The following is a 15,515-nucleotide window of genomic DNA, read 5'->3' as shown; positions in this document are numbered from 1 at the left end:
GAAGTACAGTGGTACCTTGGTTCTCAAACTCAATCCGGAATTCCGTTCCAAAACCAAAGCATTCCAAAGCCAAGGTGCGCTTTCCCCTAGAAAGTAATGCAAAATGGATTAATCCAGTGGTGTCCAAACGTTTTACAAAGAGGGCCGGATTTGAAGAAGTGAAGGGCCGTGAAGGCCGACCAAAGGTCCAACCATAGGGTTTTTTTAGGATTGAAGTTGCTGAGTTTTTTTTTCAGGATTTTACCCCAGGAAATAAACTGCCACAGGGGCTGGATGAAACCCAAAACGGACTTTGGACATGCCTGGGTTAATCCGTTCCAGACTTTTAAAAGCAACCCCTAAAACAGCGATTTAACATGAATTTTACCATCTAACGAGACCATTGATCCATAAAATGGAAGCAATAAACAATGTGCTGCAGTCGCACAATCAATCAGTTGCTGAACTGGGTTCCACACAGTCACAAAAACAAAAAAGAGCCGCAAAAAAGCAAAATAAATAGCAAAAACAGACAGACCTCAGCGTAACACTCCAATCGGAAGCGTAACACTCAAATCAGAGCATGTTCGGCTTCCAAAAAATGTTCACAAACCAGAACACTTACTTCCGGGTTTGCAGCATTTGGGTTCCAAGGTGTTTGAGAACCAAGGCACCACTGTACCTAAATAAATAACTCTTAAGTTGCAGTAATCTCCCAAACAGCTCCGATGCGCATGGAGCGCACTTGGTGCGCAGAGGTAGCTGATGCTCCTGGAGGCGTGTAATGAAACGGGCCGCCCTGGAGGGAGGGCGTGGCTGGCAGGCCGAAGAGAAGCCCTCCACACTGCAACCTTCTGTTGCAGCGCTGACTTGCATCTTGGTTATTCCCCAAAGGACATAATCAAGGCGATGGGACGGCCCAAAAAAACACCTGTGGTCGTACTGAAAGGCAGGATACCTGGAGGTCGCAGAGGGTGCCGCTGGTTTAAATGGCACAAGATAAATATTTGGCATTGCTGCCAAAGTCTCATCCAACTCACCCAAAATTTGTTTCCTCTGCAGCTTCTGTCATCTTCATTATATGGACCACTAAGACTTTCAGGCTCGCCACGTGCCAGGCAGTGAGTACTGAGGAACCCCATCCAAAGGGGGGTGGGGAGACGGACATTTTTTGGGGGTGCTGAGCTGATGGCGATTATTATCTACATTTGAACAGATCTTTACAAATACTGTTTAAATCCTGTTAAGAGTTTTAACTGCTTTTCATCGATCCCAGTTACCGTACTTTTCCTTGTACAGTGGTACCCCGCAAGACGAATGCCTCGCAAGACGGAAAACCCGCAAGACGAAAGGCTTTTCTGTTTTGGAGGCGCTTCGCAAGACGAATTTCCCTATGGGCTTGCATCGCAAGACGAAAGCCCATAGGGAAATGCTGGCGGTCGGGAGCAAAGACTTTCGCCCACAGCCGGCCTTCAGAAGAGGACCTCTTCTGAAGGCCGGCGGAGGGCAAAAGTCTTTGCTCCCCCCCCGCCTGCCTTCCCCCCGCCTGTCCCGGGGAGATTTTAAAATGCTGGCGGGCGGGAGCGACCCCCAGCATTTTAAAATCTCCCCCTGTCCCGGGGAGATTTTAAAATGCTGGGGGTCGGCAGCGAACGCTTCGCTCCCGACCCCCAGCATTTTAAAATCTCCCCGGGAAGCGCACCCGCTGCCCCCGGACCTCTTTTGAAGCAAGGGGCGGTGGGGAGAAGCGATCTCCCCGTGCTCCGAAGCGGGGTGGGGGGGCGGGAGCACCTGCCCCAGCCGCCGGGCTTCGTAGCACTGCTGCGAAGCCGGGCGGGGGGTGGGAACACCTTCTGAAGGTGGGCGGGGGGCGAAAGTCTTTGTCCCCCCCTGCCTGCCTTCCCAGGGGCTTTTAAATCGCCCCAGACAGCGGAGAAGTCCTCCGCTGTCCTGGGGGGGTTTTAAAATGCCGCCCGCCAGCATTTTAAGATCGCCCGGACAGCGGAGAAGTCCTCCGCTGTCCCAGGGTTTTTAAAAATGCTGGGGGTGAGAAGAAAAGCCCTTGTCCCCCCCCCCCAGCCTTCAGAAGAGGTCCGGGGACAGACTGTCACTGGACCTGGTCTGAAGGCGGTTTCCCTAGGAACGCATTAATTGATTTTCAATGCATTCCTATGGGAAACCGTGCATCCCAAGACGAAATAACCGCAAGACGAAGAGACTTGCAGAACGAATTAATTTTGTCTTGCGAGGCACCACTGTATAAGACTAGGGTTTTTTTTCACTTTAAAATTATATGAAAAACTGTGGGTCTTATACACGGATAATGAATGGTGGGGATTTCTGAAATTGGAGTCCCTAATAATTAGGGAGCGTCTTATACATGGGGGCATCTTATACACAGAAAAATACAGTATATATCAGGGGTCAGCGAACTTTTTCAGCAGGGGTCCAGTCCACTGTCCCTCAGACCTTGTGGGGGGCCAGACTATATTTTGGAAAATAAAAAAAGAACTAATTCCTATGCCCCACAAATAACCCAGAGGTGCATTTTAAATAAAAGGACACATTCTATTCATGTAAAAACACACTGATTCCCGGACCGTCCGGGGGCCGGATTTAGAAGGCAATTGGGCCACATCCGGCCCCCGGGCCTTAGGCTGCCTACCCATGATATATATGTTTACAGCTTTTTGTATTTTACCTGTGCAAGCTGCCTCAAGTCCCAGTCTAGGAAAAAAGGTGGGGTCATCATTATTTTCGCTATCATCGCTTCGCCCCGGGTCAAAGAAATCCTATTGGTGCACCTTTTGTCTTTTTTAAAAAAAGGCTCATTTGTGTCCTTACCTGGCAGGGGAGACCCCTTGAACATGAAGTGTCCTTGAGTTCTCTCCAGATACTCCAAAAGTGCAAGGCTGGGTCTGGGGTTTGGGAGGAGAGTAGGCCAAGTCTGACTCAGGATGAGATTAATTTCTTCCTCGCTGCTCATCAGGACTGGAGGGAGTTGTGGATCGACGATGCTTTCTGGAGATTCCTCTTTTCTATCATCCTTCTGGTGATCATGTTCCTCTGGAGACCCTCAGCCAATAACCAAAGGTACAGCAACCTCTGGGCAGGCGATGCTCTGAAGCACAACCTGAATCCTGACAAGACAGAAGTACTGTTTCTGGGGGACAGGGGGCGGGCTGGTGTGGAGGACTCCCTGGTCCTGAATGGGGCAACTGTGCCCCTGAAGGACCAGGTGTGCAGCCTGGGAGTCATTCTGGACTCACAGCTGTCCATGGAGGAGGTGCAGGATAATTCTGTGTCCAGGGCAGCTGTCTACCAGCTCCACCTGGTAGGCAGGATGAGACCCTCCCTGCCCGCGGACTGTCTTGCCAGAGTGGTGCGTGCTCTGGTTATCTCCCGCTTTGACTACTGCCATGCGTTCTGCGTGGGGCTCCCTTTGTAGGTGACTTGGAAACTACAACTAATCCAGAATGCGGCTTCTAGACTGGAAACTGGGAGTGGCCGCCGAGACCACATAACACCGGTCTTAAAAGACCTACATTGGCTCCCATTATGTTTCCAAGCACAATTCAAAGTGTTGGTGCTGACCTTGAAAGCCCTAAACGGCCTCAAAGGCCCAGTATACCTGAAGGAGCGTCGCCACCCCCATCGTCCAGCCCAGACACTGAGGTCTAGATCCGAGGGTCTTCTGGCGGTTCCCTCCCTGCAAGAAGCCAAGTTACAGGGAACCAGGCAGAGGGCCTTCTTGGTGGTGGCACCCACCCTGTGGAATGCCCTCCCACCAGATGTCAAAGAGAACAACAACTACCAGACTTTTAGCAGACATCTGAAGGCAGCCCTGTTTAGGGAAGCTTTTCATGTTTAATAGGTTACTGTATTTTAGTGTTTTGTTGGAAGCCGCCCAGAGTGGCTGGGGAAACCCAGCCAGATGAGCGGGGTATAAATATTATTATTATTATTATTATTATTATTATTATTATTATTATTATTACACTTAGAAGCATTCACACACTCCCGGCTTGGCCTACCTGATAAGATTGTTGTGAGGGGAGGGATGAGGAGGCAACGGATGGTGCTTCTTGGAGGAGAAGCAAGCCGGCTGAGAACTGCGGCTTGATGTCTTGGCTGCTCTCCCCAGGCATTGCAGGGGGGTGGGCTAGATGACACCCCCCCCCTTGGTCCCTTCTAACTCCGCAACTCTGTGACTCCAGGTACGCCTTCATGCCCTTGGTGGACGAAGGCAGCGAGCCGGAGGACGAGGACGAGGAGCCCATGGTCAACGAGGCCTTTGGTAAGCGCTCAGCACCGGGGGGGCCTCGCTGCGTTCTGTGGGGCAGGCCTGGGGGTGGGGGGCTCAGGGAGGTGAAGGTGGAGCATCTCTCCAGGCTACTGGCTGTCAGTTGTTACCCGGAGAGGCGCAATGTAAGACGTAAAGGTTCCCTGTGGGGAAAACCGAAAACACACAGCCTTCTCAAGTGATGCAAATTTGCATGCATTTGCATGCATCTCATCAAATCAAAATATATTGCTTAACCAAGTGTAGCCAAAAAAAGAAATAAGCAAACGTATTTCCCGTAAAACGAACAGGCGTGGTGCATATCTCAAGTCGCAAAGCTAGACTCGCAGGCATAAGGTTCATAATTTGTTGTAATTAAACTGATTTGTAAAAATGTTACATGGTAAAAATACGAGAGAGAGACATTGCACATACTTTTGTAAATCAAGAAATTTTTTATTAAAAATACATTGAAATAAAATACTTTTTTTCTGTTGAAATTGCATAAAATACTATTGGTATGTAAAGCCATAACTACTTGGGACCAGTTTGCCTTTCCCCACTTGGATCTGCGGATCAGGCCCTGTTCTAAGTACCCCCATAATCCCCCTTCCGCGTTTGTAAGAGGTGTCCTTCTTCTCGACCCCACCCTGTTTTTCAGAAGGGATGAAGATGAGAAGTTCGAAGCCGGAAGCCAATGGGATCCTCAAGGGCAGCAGAGTGGTAAGGATCCTGCACCCTGTCCAGGCACCTCTCCCGGTGGCCTGGTTTGCAAGTCGCACTCAGCCAAACCATGGTTAGCCGGGAACACGAAACCCCAGTTCACCCTAAACCATGGTTTGGCCTCGCCTCCTCCTTTTCCTTTCTCTTTTGTCAGTTCTGGATCATAAGGCAGCTGGCTGCCTCTTCTGGTTGTAGCAAAGTACCCAGTAATCTTATACAGTGGTACCTTGGTTCTCAAACTTAATCCGTTCCGGAAGTCCGTTCCAAAACCAAAGCGTTCCAAAACCAAGGCACGCTTTACCATAGAAAGTCATGCAAAACGGATTAATCCGTTCCAGACTTTTAAAAACAACCCCTAAAGCAGCAATGTAACATGAATTTGACTATCTAATGAGACTATTGATCCATAAAATGAAAGCAATAATAGAAGTAATGTGTTATAAAATAAATAAGACAATACGATGAAAATTAAAATTATTTTTTTTCTTACTTGCTCTGATGATAGTTATTGTTTGGATGGGGGACTTTTATCCATTTCCACAGTCACACAGTCAATCAGTCAGTAGCTGAACTGGGTTCCACACAGTCACAAAAACAAATGAAGCGAAAAAGCCTCAAAAACAAAAACACAAAATAAATAGCAAAACCAAAAGCGCCAAATAGAGGGGTACCTTGGTTCTCGAACTTAATCCATTCCAGAAGTCCATTTGACTTCTGAAATGTTTGGAGACCAAGACGTGGCTTCAGATTGGTGCAGGCACCCCGAAAACAATAGCCGACGGCAGCATTGGATGTTCGGCTTCCGAAAAACGTTTGAAAACCAGAACACTTATTTCTGGGTTTTTGGCATTTGAGAACCAAGGCATTTGAGTACCAAGGGACCACTGTATTTCTTACAAATAAAAACACACCGATTTCCGTCCTTTGCCATCTTTTTGGGATGTCATCCCACTCTCTGCTGGCTTTTGGCGCACGTTTGGAGCCCAGTCCAAGTAGAACGACCTGCGTTCTCCGGTTCTGAAGCCTTGCTGTTCATCCACAAATCTTGCTTCGTTCCCCTTTCTCAGGATGAAGACTTGAAATGGGTTGAAGAAAACATCCCGTCTTCCATGGCTGACGTGTAAGTTGTTGGTTTCCACCCCCTCAGATGCTTGTTTGTGGCCTGTAAACTGATTTATTGTTCAGCTGTCTAGCATTTAATCAAATAAGCAAGTCAGTGGTTTGGAAATGCAGTTTGTGCAAACGTTTTGCAAAGATAGCACTTTGAGGATTCTACTGCAGAATCCTCAAAGTTCTATCTTTGCAATACATTTGCACAAAATGCATTTGGGGGGGCATTCACAATATTATTATTATTATTATTATTATTATTATTATTATTATTATTATTATTATTCTGCAGTAAAGGGAGTGTGCACAATTATTAATTATTATTATTAAAATTTATTAGTCCCTTTTTTGCCACAGCAACTCAGAAGCCTCATTAGACAGCAGCTGGGTGGCCGCTTGTGACTGATTCCTCATCAGTGATTCCCTCATTGCCAGGGGTTGGACTAGATATCCCTTGGGGTTCCCTTCCAACTCTACAGCTCTGTGATTCTAGACAGGCCCAAGCTGATTTAATCCGCTCCCGAGTTTGACTCTCCAGTGAAAGACCTCAGTTTTAATTGCCCTGATTTTATCAGTTGACACCTGCAGCCCCTGTCTAGCAATATTACAAAAATTCACATTAATAATCCTCCTTTTCCCTCTTCCAGCGTGCTCCCTCCTTTGTTAGATTCTGATGAGGTAAGCCAAGTTCAGTTTAATTTGTGCGTTTTGGCCTGATGGAGCGGGGCCCTTGCTATGTTTCATGCGATAGGCACACTGTGTTGGCCTTCCTGGCCAGGCCATTGAGATTGCAACCCAGAACTGGAAAAACTACCGTATTTTTCGCTCCATAAGATGCACCTGACCATAAGACGCACCTAGTTTTTAGAGGAGTAAAACAAGAAAAAAAATATTCTGAACGAAACTGTGGATGTATGATTTTTGTGGTGCATGCTGTGGCCACTGACATGTGATTTGAAGGTGAGTTTGGAGTAGCCCAATGCAAAAATCCTGAGGATCCATGTGGATCCGTGCTTTGTAACCACGTTTTTGCACCATTGCATCCCCACAAAACAGTGGCTGCATAATTTTTTGGGTGCATGCTGTGGCCACAGACATGCTATGTGATCTGATGGTGAATTTGGGGTGACCCAATGTAAAAATCCTGAGGATCCATGGGCTTTTACTTCCCCCCTCCCAGGCAGCCTCCTTTATCATTAGCGTCCTTTATCTCTCTCCACGGTTGGCAAAGGCTTCGTTTCAAACCCCCTTCCCTCTTTCTAAAAAAAAAAAAAAAGTGTGTCTTATAGGGCAAAAAATACGGTATGTCCACTGAATACCCTTTATCTACTTAATCATAAAACAACTTAAGGCCTATGCGTCAATTCCCTTTTTCCCACCTAGCATCTCCCATCTAATTTGCTCCTGGGCAGCAGCTGGTTTTAATGAACAAATACGCCCACAAAATTCAAGTTACATGGTTTTCCCAATCCCTCCCTATTACAAATCATTTGCCAGGCCTGCCTGTGAGAACCATTGGCCAAGCTTCTGTGAGGTCACAGCAGTTAGAACTTTTTACAACCATCACGATAGAACTGCAAAGGAGCTCCTGTTCTTATCTGAAACATACTGTATTAAAGCTTGTGTAAAAAGTGGGTTTTCCCTTGTCCTCCCTCTCTCCACCCCCCCCCTCAAAAAACAGGAAATAGTGACCACGAAATTCGAAATGTCCAAAATGGAATGAAGTCTGGATCCGGCCGAGCCGCTCAGCCGCACTCTTTTCCTGGTGGATTTCAGAACGGACGAAGAGTCGCCGATGGTCGTCCTTTTCCCTTTTTTCCTTTTTACACATGCACATATATAATATATATACATATATATATATTTGTATATGGTCAAAATATTATTTTATTACTTTTTGGTGTTTCTCTAACTATGGAGCTCCGAGGCTTTTGGGGGTTTGTTTGTTTTTTGGCCAGGCGAGGACCTTACGCCTGACCCCACCAGTTGGGGGGCAGGCGTGCAGCCGAGATCGCCAGCGCCCCCCGCTGGAGAGGAGGGGGATTGCGGGACAGTCGGACCGGTGTTGCTTTCTTGTCGACTTCTTTCCCAAACCCTGTTTTGGAGCAGGCCTTCTCTGATGAGGAAATGCGAGGGGGACCCTTTGTAGCGCCATTTTGTGTCCTTTGCCGTTGGCCTCGGGGTACTTGTACAGTTGGGTCTCTTGACGCTGGCTTGGAACCCGAGTCGCTTGTGGGGAATGGGGTGCAAGATTCTGGGGTAGGGAATGTGCACAAACCCAAAGTTTGTGCAGCTTCGAAGCTGCTTCTCTGACCGCATGGAAGCGCTCTAAGGGGAGCCATAAAATGGGCAGTCCTCTCTTTTTGGAGGAATCCTTAGGGCAGGCACCCCTAACCTGTGGCCCTCCAGATGTTTTGGGACTACAACTCCCATAATCCCTAGCTAACAGGACCAGTGGTCAGGGAGGATGGGAATTGTAGTCCAAAACACCTGGAGGGCCGAAGGTTGGGGGTGCCTGCTTTAGGGGGACAGCGGCTGATTTTTTGCGGAGGAGACGCAGGCAGGGGGCAGGCCCGACTCCGCAACAAAAAGGGGGCGCAGGTTGGAAAGGCTGACTTTTATAGCCAAGGAGAGCATTGGGGCAGATCTATAGGGCGGGCAGGTTTGTTGATCTCTGGAATCAAGTCTCCCGCAGCAGCTAGCTGTGTTGAGCCGCAGGAAACTGTATGCAAAAAAAGCCCCCGATTGGTTTATTGTGGGGGGCATAAGGGAAACTGAGGATGAAGGGGAAGCTATATGGGGAGCGCAGAGAGCCCAGCTTGCTTGAGACCACAGTGTGGTTCTTGTCTCAACAACGGCAGCCTCAAAAGCACTCAAAAGTGTCCTTTGGGCAGTAGCAGGCAGCAAGCACCCTTTCCTTCCATGTTGGATCATAAGAAGGATCGCAGCCACCCCGTCCTCCCCCCCCCCTTTATTCCTAGGCCAGCCTTCTCCCTCCCCTCAATCTGATGCCCTCCAGATGTTCGGGACTACAGCTCCCATCAGCTGCAGCCAGCACAGCTGTATATTGCAAAGGCTGACGGGAGTTGTAGGCCAGAACATTTTGCAGCCACCTGGCTGGGGAAGGCTGCCCTGGGAGATCCTTCCTGGACCACTTGAGATATATATATATGTTGCTTCCTGCCTTGATTCCGCATTTGAAAGACGCTTTTTCTATAAATAAATAATAGAATTCCACCCAGAGCGGTGTACAGACTTATCCCGTCGGGAAGCTTGCTCTTCTGAACAGCTTTTTTCACGTTCCCAAAACTTCAGCCGGACTTTCTGATGTGACGCTTTCGAGGTTACCTGGATACGCGGGGAGGGAATGTCGGATTTCTTCTCAAATAAACCCTTTTATTTATTTTTGAAATTGTACATACATCTTTGGGGAGGGAAAGCGGTGTGTGTTTTTATGCAGCCCTATTAAAAAAAAAAAAGAGGAACAAAAAGTTCACTCCCTAGAGTGTGTGTGTGTTTGCTGCGTCCCCCCGTGGGTTGGGGAGAAGGGGCAGAGGTTCACCGGGAGAGCAGCTGCTTTGAGTGCAGAAGGCACCAGGGTTTTGTCACACAGCGCCTCTAAACTTGAAAAGTCTCGGGTGAGAGGACAGGAGGCCCTGGGCTCAACAGAGAGTCCAGTGCCACATTCTGGACTCCCCACCCCCCCAAAAATATGAGTCACAACATATACCCAGTTCTGGTTGAGGGCAACTGTTGCTCAGTGGTTAGAGCATCTGCTTTGCATGCAGGTCCAATTCCCCTTAGCATCTCCACGTAGGCCCCCCCCCTGAAACCCTGGAGAGCTGCTGCCAACCAGTGCAGTCTGCGTTGAGCTGGATGGACCAGTGGTCTGGCTCAGTAGAAGCTTCCTATGTTCCTAAAACCAGCCCTGCAAGAGGGCGAGGTACAAACGAGCAGACAGAAACTTCATTGGAACAGGTTTAATTGTATTTTTGACATGTCGAACCTCACCAGTCCTCAGCTCCTGTTCCTCTTGCCCACAGGCTCCGGAATAAAAGGGTCTTTTAGAAAATAAAAATGGGGGATGCCATAAGTTACTAAGGAATTAAGAGGGGAGGCTGGTGAAGGCCGGAGGGGAACTGAGGCGCAGGCCTGGCCCCTGAACCAAGCCTTTAAAGCATGCTCTGTCAACCTGGTGCCCCCAAATGCCTTGGACTTCAACTCCCACCAGGTTGGCGAAGCTTGCTTTCAAAGTTCTCTGCTCTCCCCAGGAACGGGGACGTCAAGGAACTTCTCTGCTGGACCCCGGCTCCCCTTGCTCCCGCTCGGCCGCCTTTGCCAGCTGCGCTGCTGCGGCGTCAATGGCGGCGCCCACAATCTCCACCGCGGCCAGGTAGAGCCGCTGCTTGTCATCCTCTTCTCCCGGCTCTGCCGTGGTTTCCTCCGTGGGCGATGGCAGCTTCCACCCGGAGCTCCCTCTCCTTTGGCGGACTTCCCTTCCTCCGTCCTCGGCAAGAGCCTGGCAGGGCCTTAATGGGGGTGGCCCCTCCTGAAGGCCTTTCCCTCTGGGTGGAAAGGAGGGAGGTGGCTCCAGCGGGGTCAGCAGGGTCTGTGGGAAGTCAGGAGATGGCGCTCTTTCTTCCTCCGCGATGTGGGCCCTGGGAGCGTCGTAAGGGTCTGCTTCCAGAGGATCGCTTCTGCCAGGTGGCGAGGCTGGCGGAGGAACCGAGCAGCTGCTAAGATGCAGCACTTCCTGGTGGATGTGTGGGGTCTCTCTGCTGGCGCCTGCCACACGCCCATTCTCTCTGCTTTCGGGATTGCTTGTGGCGGAAACCTCCCTTCCCCGCTTTTCCTTTGGCCCAACCACTGGGCTTGCCAGCAACTCGCTGTTCAGCCAGCCCAGATCTCTCGTCGCCATCAGCATGCCCTGCCCGCCTGGGTTCTCGGCGAGATCAGCGAGAGCCTGTTCCTCTCCGTCCGACGCCCCGGCCCAGTACCCGTAGTCTCCCAGCTCGGGGGCCTGGTCTGTGACGTCTTCCGCCTCTACTCCGTCCCCCCCAGGAAGGTGGCAAGTTCCTCTCCACTCGAAAACGCCCCTGAGGCCTCGACTCTCTTCCCGAAGCCGCCTTCCCTCGCTCAAGAAAGTGCAGAGCTCATCCACTTCCCGTTCAGTCGCAGGGTCCGAAATGTCGTCCCCTGCCCGCCCATGGATCTCCAGCCCACACCTGGAGCTCAGGTGCCCGCCTTCATCCTCCTCTTGAGTTTCACCTACGTCGGATGCAAGAGTTTTGTCCTCCGTGGGTGAAAAACGGGGGGATCCGTCCACCCTGGCGATGGGCGAGGTTTCAGGCTCTGCAGGGAGGCGAATATCCCGTTCTTCCACCGCCTTGGGACTTCTCTTGCTCTCTGGGAGAACCGACCTTTTCTTGGCTCTGGATCTCAGCATGGCCCTGAAAGCTCTCCATGGCTTCGTCACCCACCAGCCAACAAGCCTGTCCACCGGATCGGCTGCCGCCGTCTCCGCGATGGAGCTGGGCTCTGCCGGGATCGGGGCCTTAGCCCTGGGCTTCCACTTCAGAGGAGACTCCCCGTGTGGGTCGGCGGTTCTGCTGAGAGCGGCCACAGGCCCGCACCGGACTCTCGCCCTCTGGGCCGGTGATGCTGGTGGACCGGTGGGCGTCTTCTTCAGGCACAGGAGTTTCCTGAGGAGAGAGGTGCCTGTTTTCCCTGGCACAGATTCCTCGTCAGAGTCCGGCCCTCGGGCATCTTCCCGCGTGGCCGGCTTCCGGACGGCCTGGATGGGGCTCTCGTGAGTGGCCTCCATGCAGAGGCGGCTCTTGGGGGCCACCTGAGGCGGATTGGCGGCCCCTTTCCTCTTCAGCCAGAAAGGGCACCTCCGCTTGAAGAAAGCCCTTCTGGAGGGATACTGTTCTCCTGCCTCAGGTTTGCTCGTGGTCCCCCCAGCCCCGGGAGAAGGCCTTGAAATCAGGCTCTTTCTTGACGCTTCCCCTCCCTGTGAAGAGAGTTTGTTGATATCATAAGATAAGGTAAGTTGGGCCTCTGTTATCCTCTCTGAGGAGGTCTGCATGTTTTGTTCCTTGCCTGGAGCTCCGGTTTATTTTTGTCCCTTGCTCCCGGGATGGCTTTTTAAAAAAAAAAACAGCAACAATGCTGGTGGTGTTTCTAGCCCTCAGCGTTTTTCGGCTCACTTGCCTCTATCTGTGGTCAGCCTCCTTCATAACTTCATGGCTCTTAATCCAGGCTGGAGCAGGTATCGAAACTCACATATTTCTTCTTCAAATAACAGCTACCAATAGGTTTTTTTTGGGCGGTGGGAGGGGGACAGGACGGGTGGCAGGACAGTGTTCCTCCATCAGGTATTTCCCTGCCAAAGTTCATATTACCATCTGCAGCGTGTCCACAGGCTCTGCTTCTTCTCATGTGGATGCAGAAAAGGCTTGGAAGCACAAAGGGGGCATTCCTTTCCCAGGCTTCCTGCAGAACGGCACACACAAAATAAACATGTCCACTGAACAAATAGTTAGGAAATTTATACAGCCAGTTTTTGAGGAACGTGATCGGTCTGGGGGACAGCTGCACGTACCCTGGGTGGCGAGCCCACCGAGGATTCCCCTCAAAGCCCCTTTTTGGGGCAGAGAAACAGAAAGAGCCTGTTTCTAGTCCTTCCTGGAGATGTTGAACCTGTGGGAACCTCCTGCATGCACAGATGATGCTCAGCATCTATGCTAGGCTCCTCCTCCAATGATCACAAATGAGCCAGCAGTAAATCACACTGTGCAAGTTGGCGTTAACTCTCTATTAGCAAGAGCGTGATCTGCAAAGAAGTGTCAGGCCTAGCGAGTGCAGCGACTCATCCCCCGCGGGTCTTGCCCCATGGATCAGTTGCCGAGACTGAAAGTCCCTCTCTCTCCACAGCCATCTAAGTTCCCTCTCCAGGGCTTTCCCCAAGCAATCAGAGACTGCGCCTGGGTGCAACCAACCTCTCCTCTACCTCTTTTCGTGCCTCTTCTGGTTCTGGGAGACCAGCCGGGAGGGGATCTTGTTGCAGCAGGAGGGGGAGATCCCTGTGACTCTTCATCAGCCTGACCCATCTCTGCCTCTTGGCCCCCTCTCCTCTCCAGCCTCTGAGTCTAGACTGCTCTCTGCCACAGCCTCCTCCTGCTCACTAAGCCCTGTTGCCTCTCCAGCTCCCAACACCACTTCCTCCCCGTCTTCTCCCTCTGATCACTCATTGTTGTCCCACCCCCTGGTTCTGGACCGCCTTCCCTTGGGGGGCTCCCCAGCCAGTTCTTTCCACCATTCCTCTGCATCCAACCAGTCCATGAGACCAGTCTTTGAAGCCACTTGATTTCTTATGCCCAGGTGCCCCTCCACCTCTCTTCAGAAGCCACCCCCCTGCTAGGAATCCTGGTGTTGCTGCTTGAGACGAACAGGCCAAACTCCCCCTGCGTACATTTTGTTTTGCCTTGACGGCTGGACTCCGTCCTCCTTCTGCAAAGCCGGGAGCTGCGTCTATTTCTGGCCTTTTGCCGGCTCCCTCCACTGGCACAGAGCTTGTGGCCGTGAAATGTTCTGCAAAAACGTCTCTCCAGAATCCCAGATGTTTTCCTAGCGAGCCGGAGAACATTGCTCAGCGACCCTTATGGCTCTGCTCATATTGAGGAAGGCTGAGCTCAGCAAGAGATTGAGCGAGGGAGGGAGGGAGGGAGCGGGGAAGAGACCTTGCATTTGTGCTCATTCTTGAAGGATTCGGGAGCAAGGATAGCCTGATTCAAGCCCTTGGAAACTAGCAAGCACACTTCTGAGCATGTGCAGAGAGTCATCTCTGCCTCGCCACTTTGCAAATGCAAGCTGCCTCTGGGTATATTTTGTTGGAAGACAAGGTGCATGCATAGCTCAGCTGGTTAGAGCGTGGTGCTGAGAACGCCAAAGTTGCGGGTTCGATCCCCGTATGGGACAACTGCATATTCCTGCATTGCAGGGCTGGTTTGGATGACCCTCAGGGTCCCTTCCAACTCCACAATTATATATAAGGTTTTGAGCTCAAAAAAAATGCCCCCCAAATGTGACTTCCAACAACACCAAGCAGGCAAATTCCTCCTGGTCTACCTTTTCACAGCCCTATTTATTTAATAAAATCATAGAATTGTAGAGTAGGAAGGGACTGCTATGGTCATCTAGTCCAACCCCTGACAAGGCAGGAATCCTTTGCCCAACGTAGGATTTGAATCCACGATTAAGATTCTCATGCTCGGTCGATGAATTTTTTAAAAAATATTTTTTGCTTCATTTCATAAAACGTATACAGCTCTTGATTGTAAAACACAAAAAACCTCAAAACAATAACATTATCAATAGGAAGAATTATATATATTTTTTGCGACTTTCAAAAAGCCCAGTAGCTCAGTCGGTAAACTATGGGACTCTTAATCTCAGGATCCTGGGTTTGCCGGAAAGATTCCTACAATAGACTAAAAACAGATTCACCAACCTGGGGACCTCCAGCTGTTTGGAACTACAAGTCCCATCAGCCCCAGAGCGCCCAAGAATGCCTAAGGCAGTGCCTGAGAATGGGGGGCTGTGGGAATCTGGCACCTCGGTTTGCAACCTTCCTCCCACGGAGCGCGGCGGTGGGGAGACAGAAGGCGGCGACCCCCGAGCAGCTCCCGTCCTCAGGGGGTTGTAAGGCGGGGTGGGGGCACGAGTAAGCGTCGTGTCCCCCCCCCCCCGCGGCTTGACTCCTCCGCCTCCAACCATGCCATGGAAGTCCTTCCTTCCCAAGGACTTTGCAGCCCAGCAAGGCAGCTGCGTCCGTGCGCGCACAAGATGTGCGCAAAGATGCTCTTAGCATCCTGGCCCTGCCTGCTGCTGTATGGGGACCCCCCCCCCGTCCAGCGGTGACCTTCATCTCCCCAACCCCCCCAGCTGGATCTTCACCCCCCTCCCACCCCCCAGCGATCGCACTGCACCCCCTTTACCTGACTGATGCCCAGAGCATCCGTGCCAGCCTTGCAGCGGCGACGGGAACAAAGACGGGCGCAGCCAGCTCCGCTTTCTTCTCCTTCCCAGGAGCCCCTCCCTCTCCCCTCCGCACGTACCGGGGGGAGCCTCGCCGCGTACCGGGCTCCGCCACCGGCCCGAGGCTCTCCCTGCTCCGCGCCTGGCGGAGGAGCAGCCTCGGACGGACGCCCCCCGTGGCAACATCTGGAGGGCGCGCACGGGAAGGCGCCCTTCACACGTTCCCGCGTGACACGCGGGCGGGCCCCACGTGCCCAGACCCCGCCCGCCCGCCCGCTCTCTCCTTCGCGGCCTGTACTAAGCGGGTAGTGGCACCGATTTCCACAGCGACCTGGCTGCTGGTGGAAGGGGATTCACGCGTCTTGCAGGAACGTGGGAATGG

At 51.5% G+C, this 15,515-nt stretch overlaps 2 protein-coding genes and 1 long non-coding RNA gene across 6 annotated transcripts in view; 1 reads left to right on the top strand and 2 right to left on the bottom strand.

Moving 5' to 3' along the window:
• LOC308590381 (transmembrane protein 87A-like) overlaps positions 1 to 9,506 on the top strand; it is a gene marked incomplete at its 5' end in the record, with an annotated part of 31,258 nt that extends 21,752 nt beyond the window's left edge. For 3 of the 4 annotated variants that reach the window (XM_081200396.1, XM_081200394.1, XM_081200393.1), the window contains 7 exons: positions 1,042 to 1,100; positions 2,969 to 3,072; positions 4,197 to 4,276; positions 4,923 to 4,984; positions 6,052 to 6,104; positions 6,742 to 6,772; positions 7,776 to 9,506. In XM_081200396.1, the coding sequence (XP_081056522.1) occupies positions 1,042 to 1,100; positions 2,969 to 3,072; positions 4,197 to 4,276; positions 4,923 to 4,984; positions 6,052 to 6,104; positions 6,742 to 6,772; positions 7,776 to 7,817 (431 nt within the window). In that variant the 3' untranslated portion in view covers positions 7,818 to 9,506. The remainder of the gene's footprint in view (positions 1 to 1,041; positions 1,101 to 2,968; positions 3,073 to 4,196; positions 4,277 to 4,922; positions 4,985 to 6,051; positions 6,105 to 6,741; positions 6,773 to 7,775) is intronic. The other variant, XM_081200395.1, reaches the window with a different exon arrangement.
• Positions 8,188 to 10,319, bottom strand: LOC308590628. Its single transcript, XR_014009814.1, has 2 exons — positions 9,047 to 10,319; positions 8,188 to 9,006 (listed from the first exon to the last, which is right to left on the bottom strand). It is a non-coding gene; the product is annotated as an uncharacterized lncRNA (long non-coding RNA).
• A 6-nt stretch (positions 10,320 to 10,325) lies between these two features.
• On the bottom strand, positions 10,326 to 14,098 carry LOC308590385 (uncharacterized protein). Its single transcript, XM_081200400.1, has 2 exons — positions 13,556 to 14,098; positions 10,326 to 12,575 (listed from the first exon to the last, which is right to left on the bottom strand). The coding sequence occupies exon 2, from the start codon at positions 12,180 to 12,182 to the stop codon at positions 10,377 to 10,379; it is 1,806 nt and encodes a 601-aa protein (XP_081056526.1). The 5' UTR covers positions 12,183 to 12,575; positions 13,556 to 14,098; the 3' UTR covers positions 10,326 to 10,376.
• Between the last annotated feature and the right edge of the window lie 1,417 nt (positions 14,099 to 15,515).

Source organism: Podarcis bocagei, assembly GCF_964188305.1.
Source record: "Podarcis bocagei genome assembly, chromosome: 7".
Lineage (NCBI taxonomy): Eukaryota > Metazoa > Chordata > Lepidosauria > Squamata > Lacertidae > Podarcis > Podarcis bocagei.
Note: the sequence above shows the minus strand (reverse complement) of the source record. Positions and strands in the feature narration are given on the sequence as shown.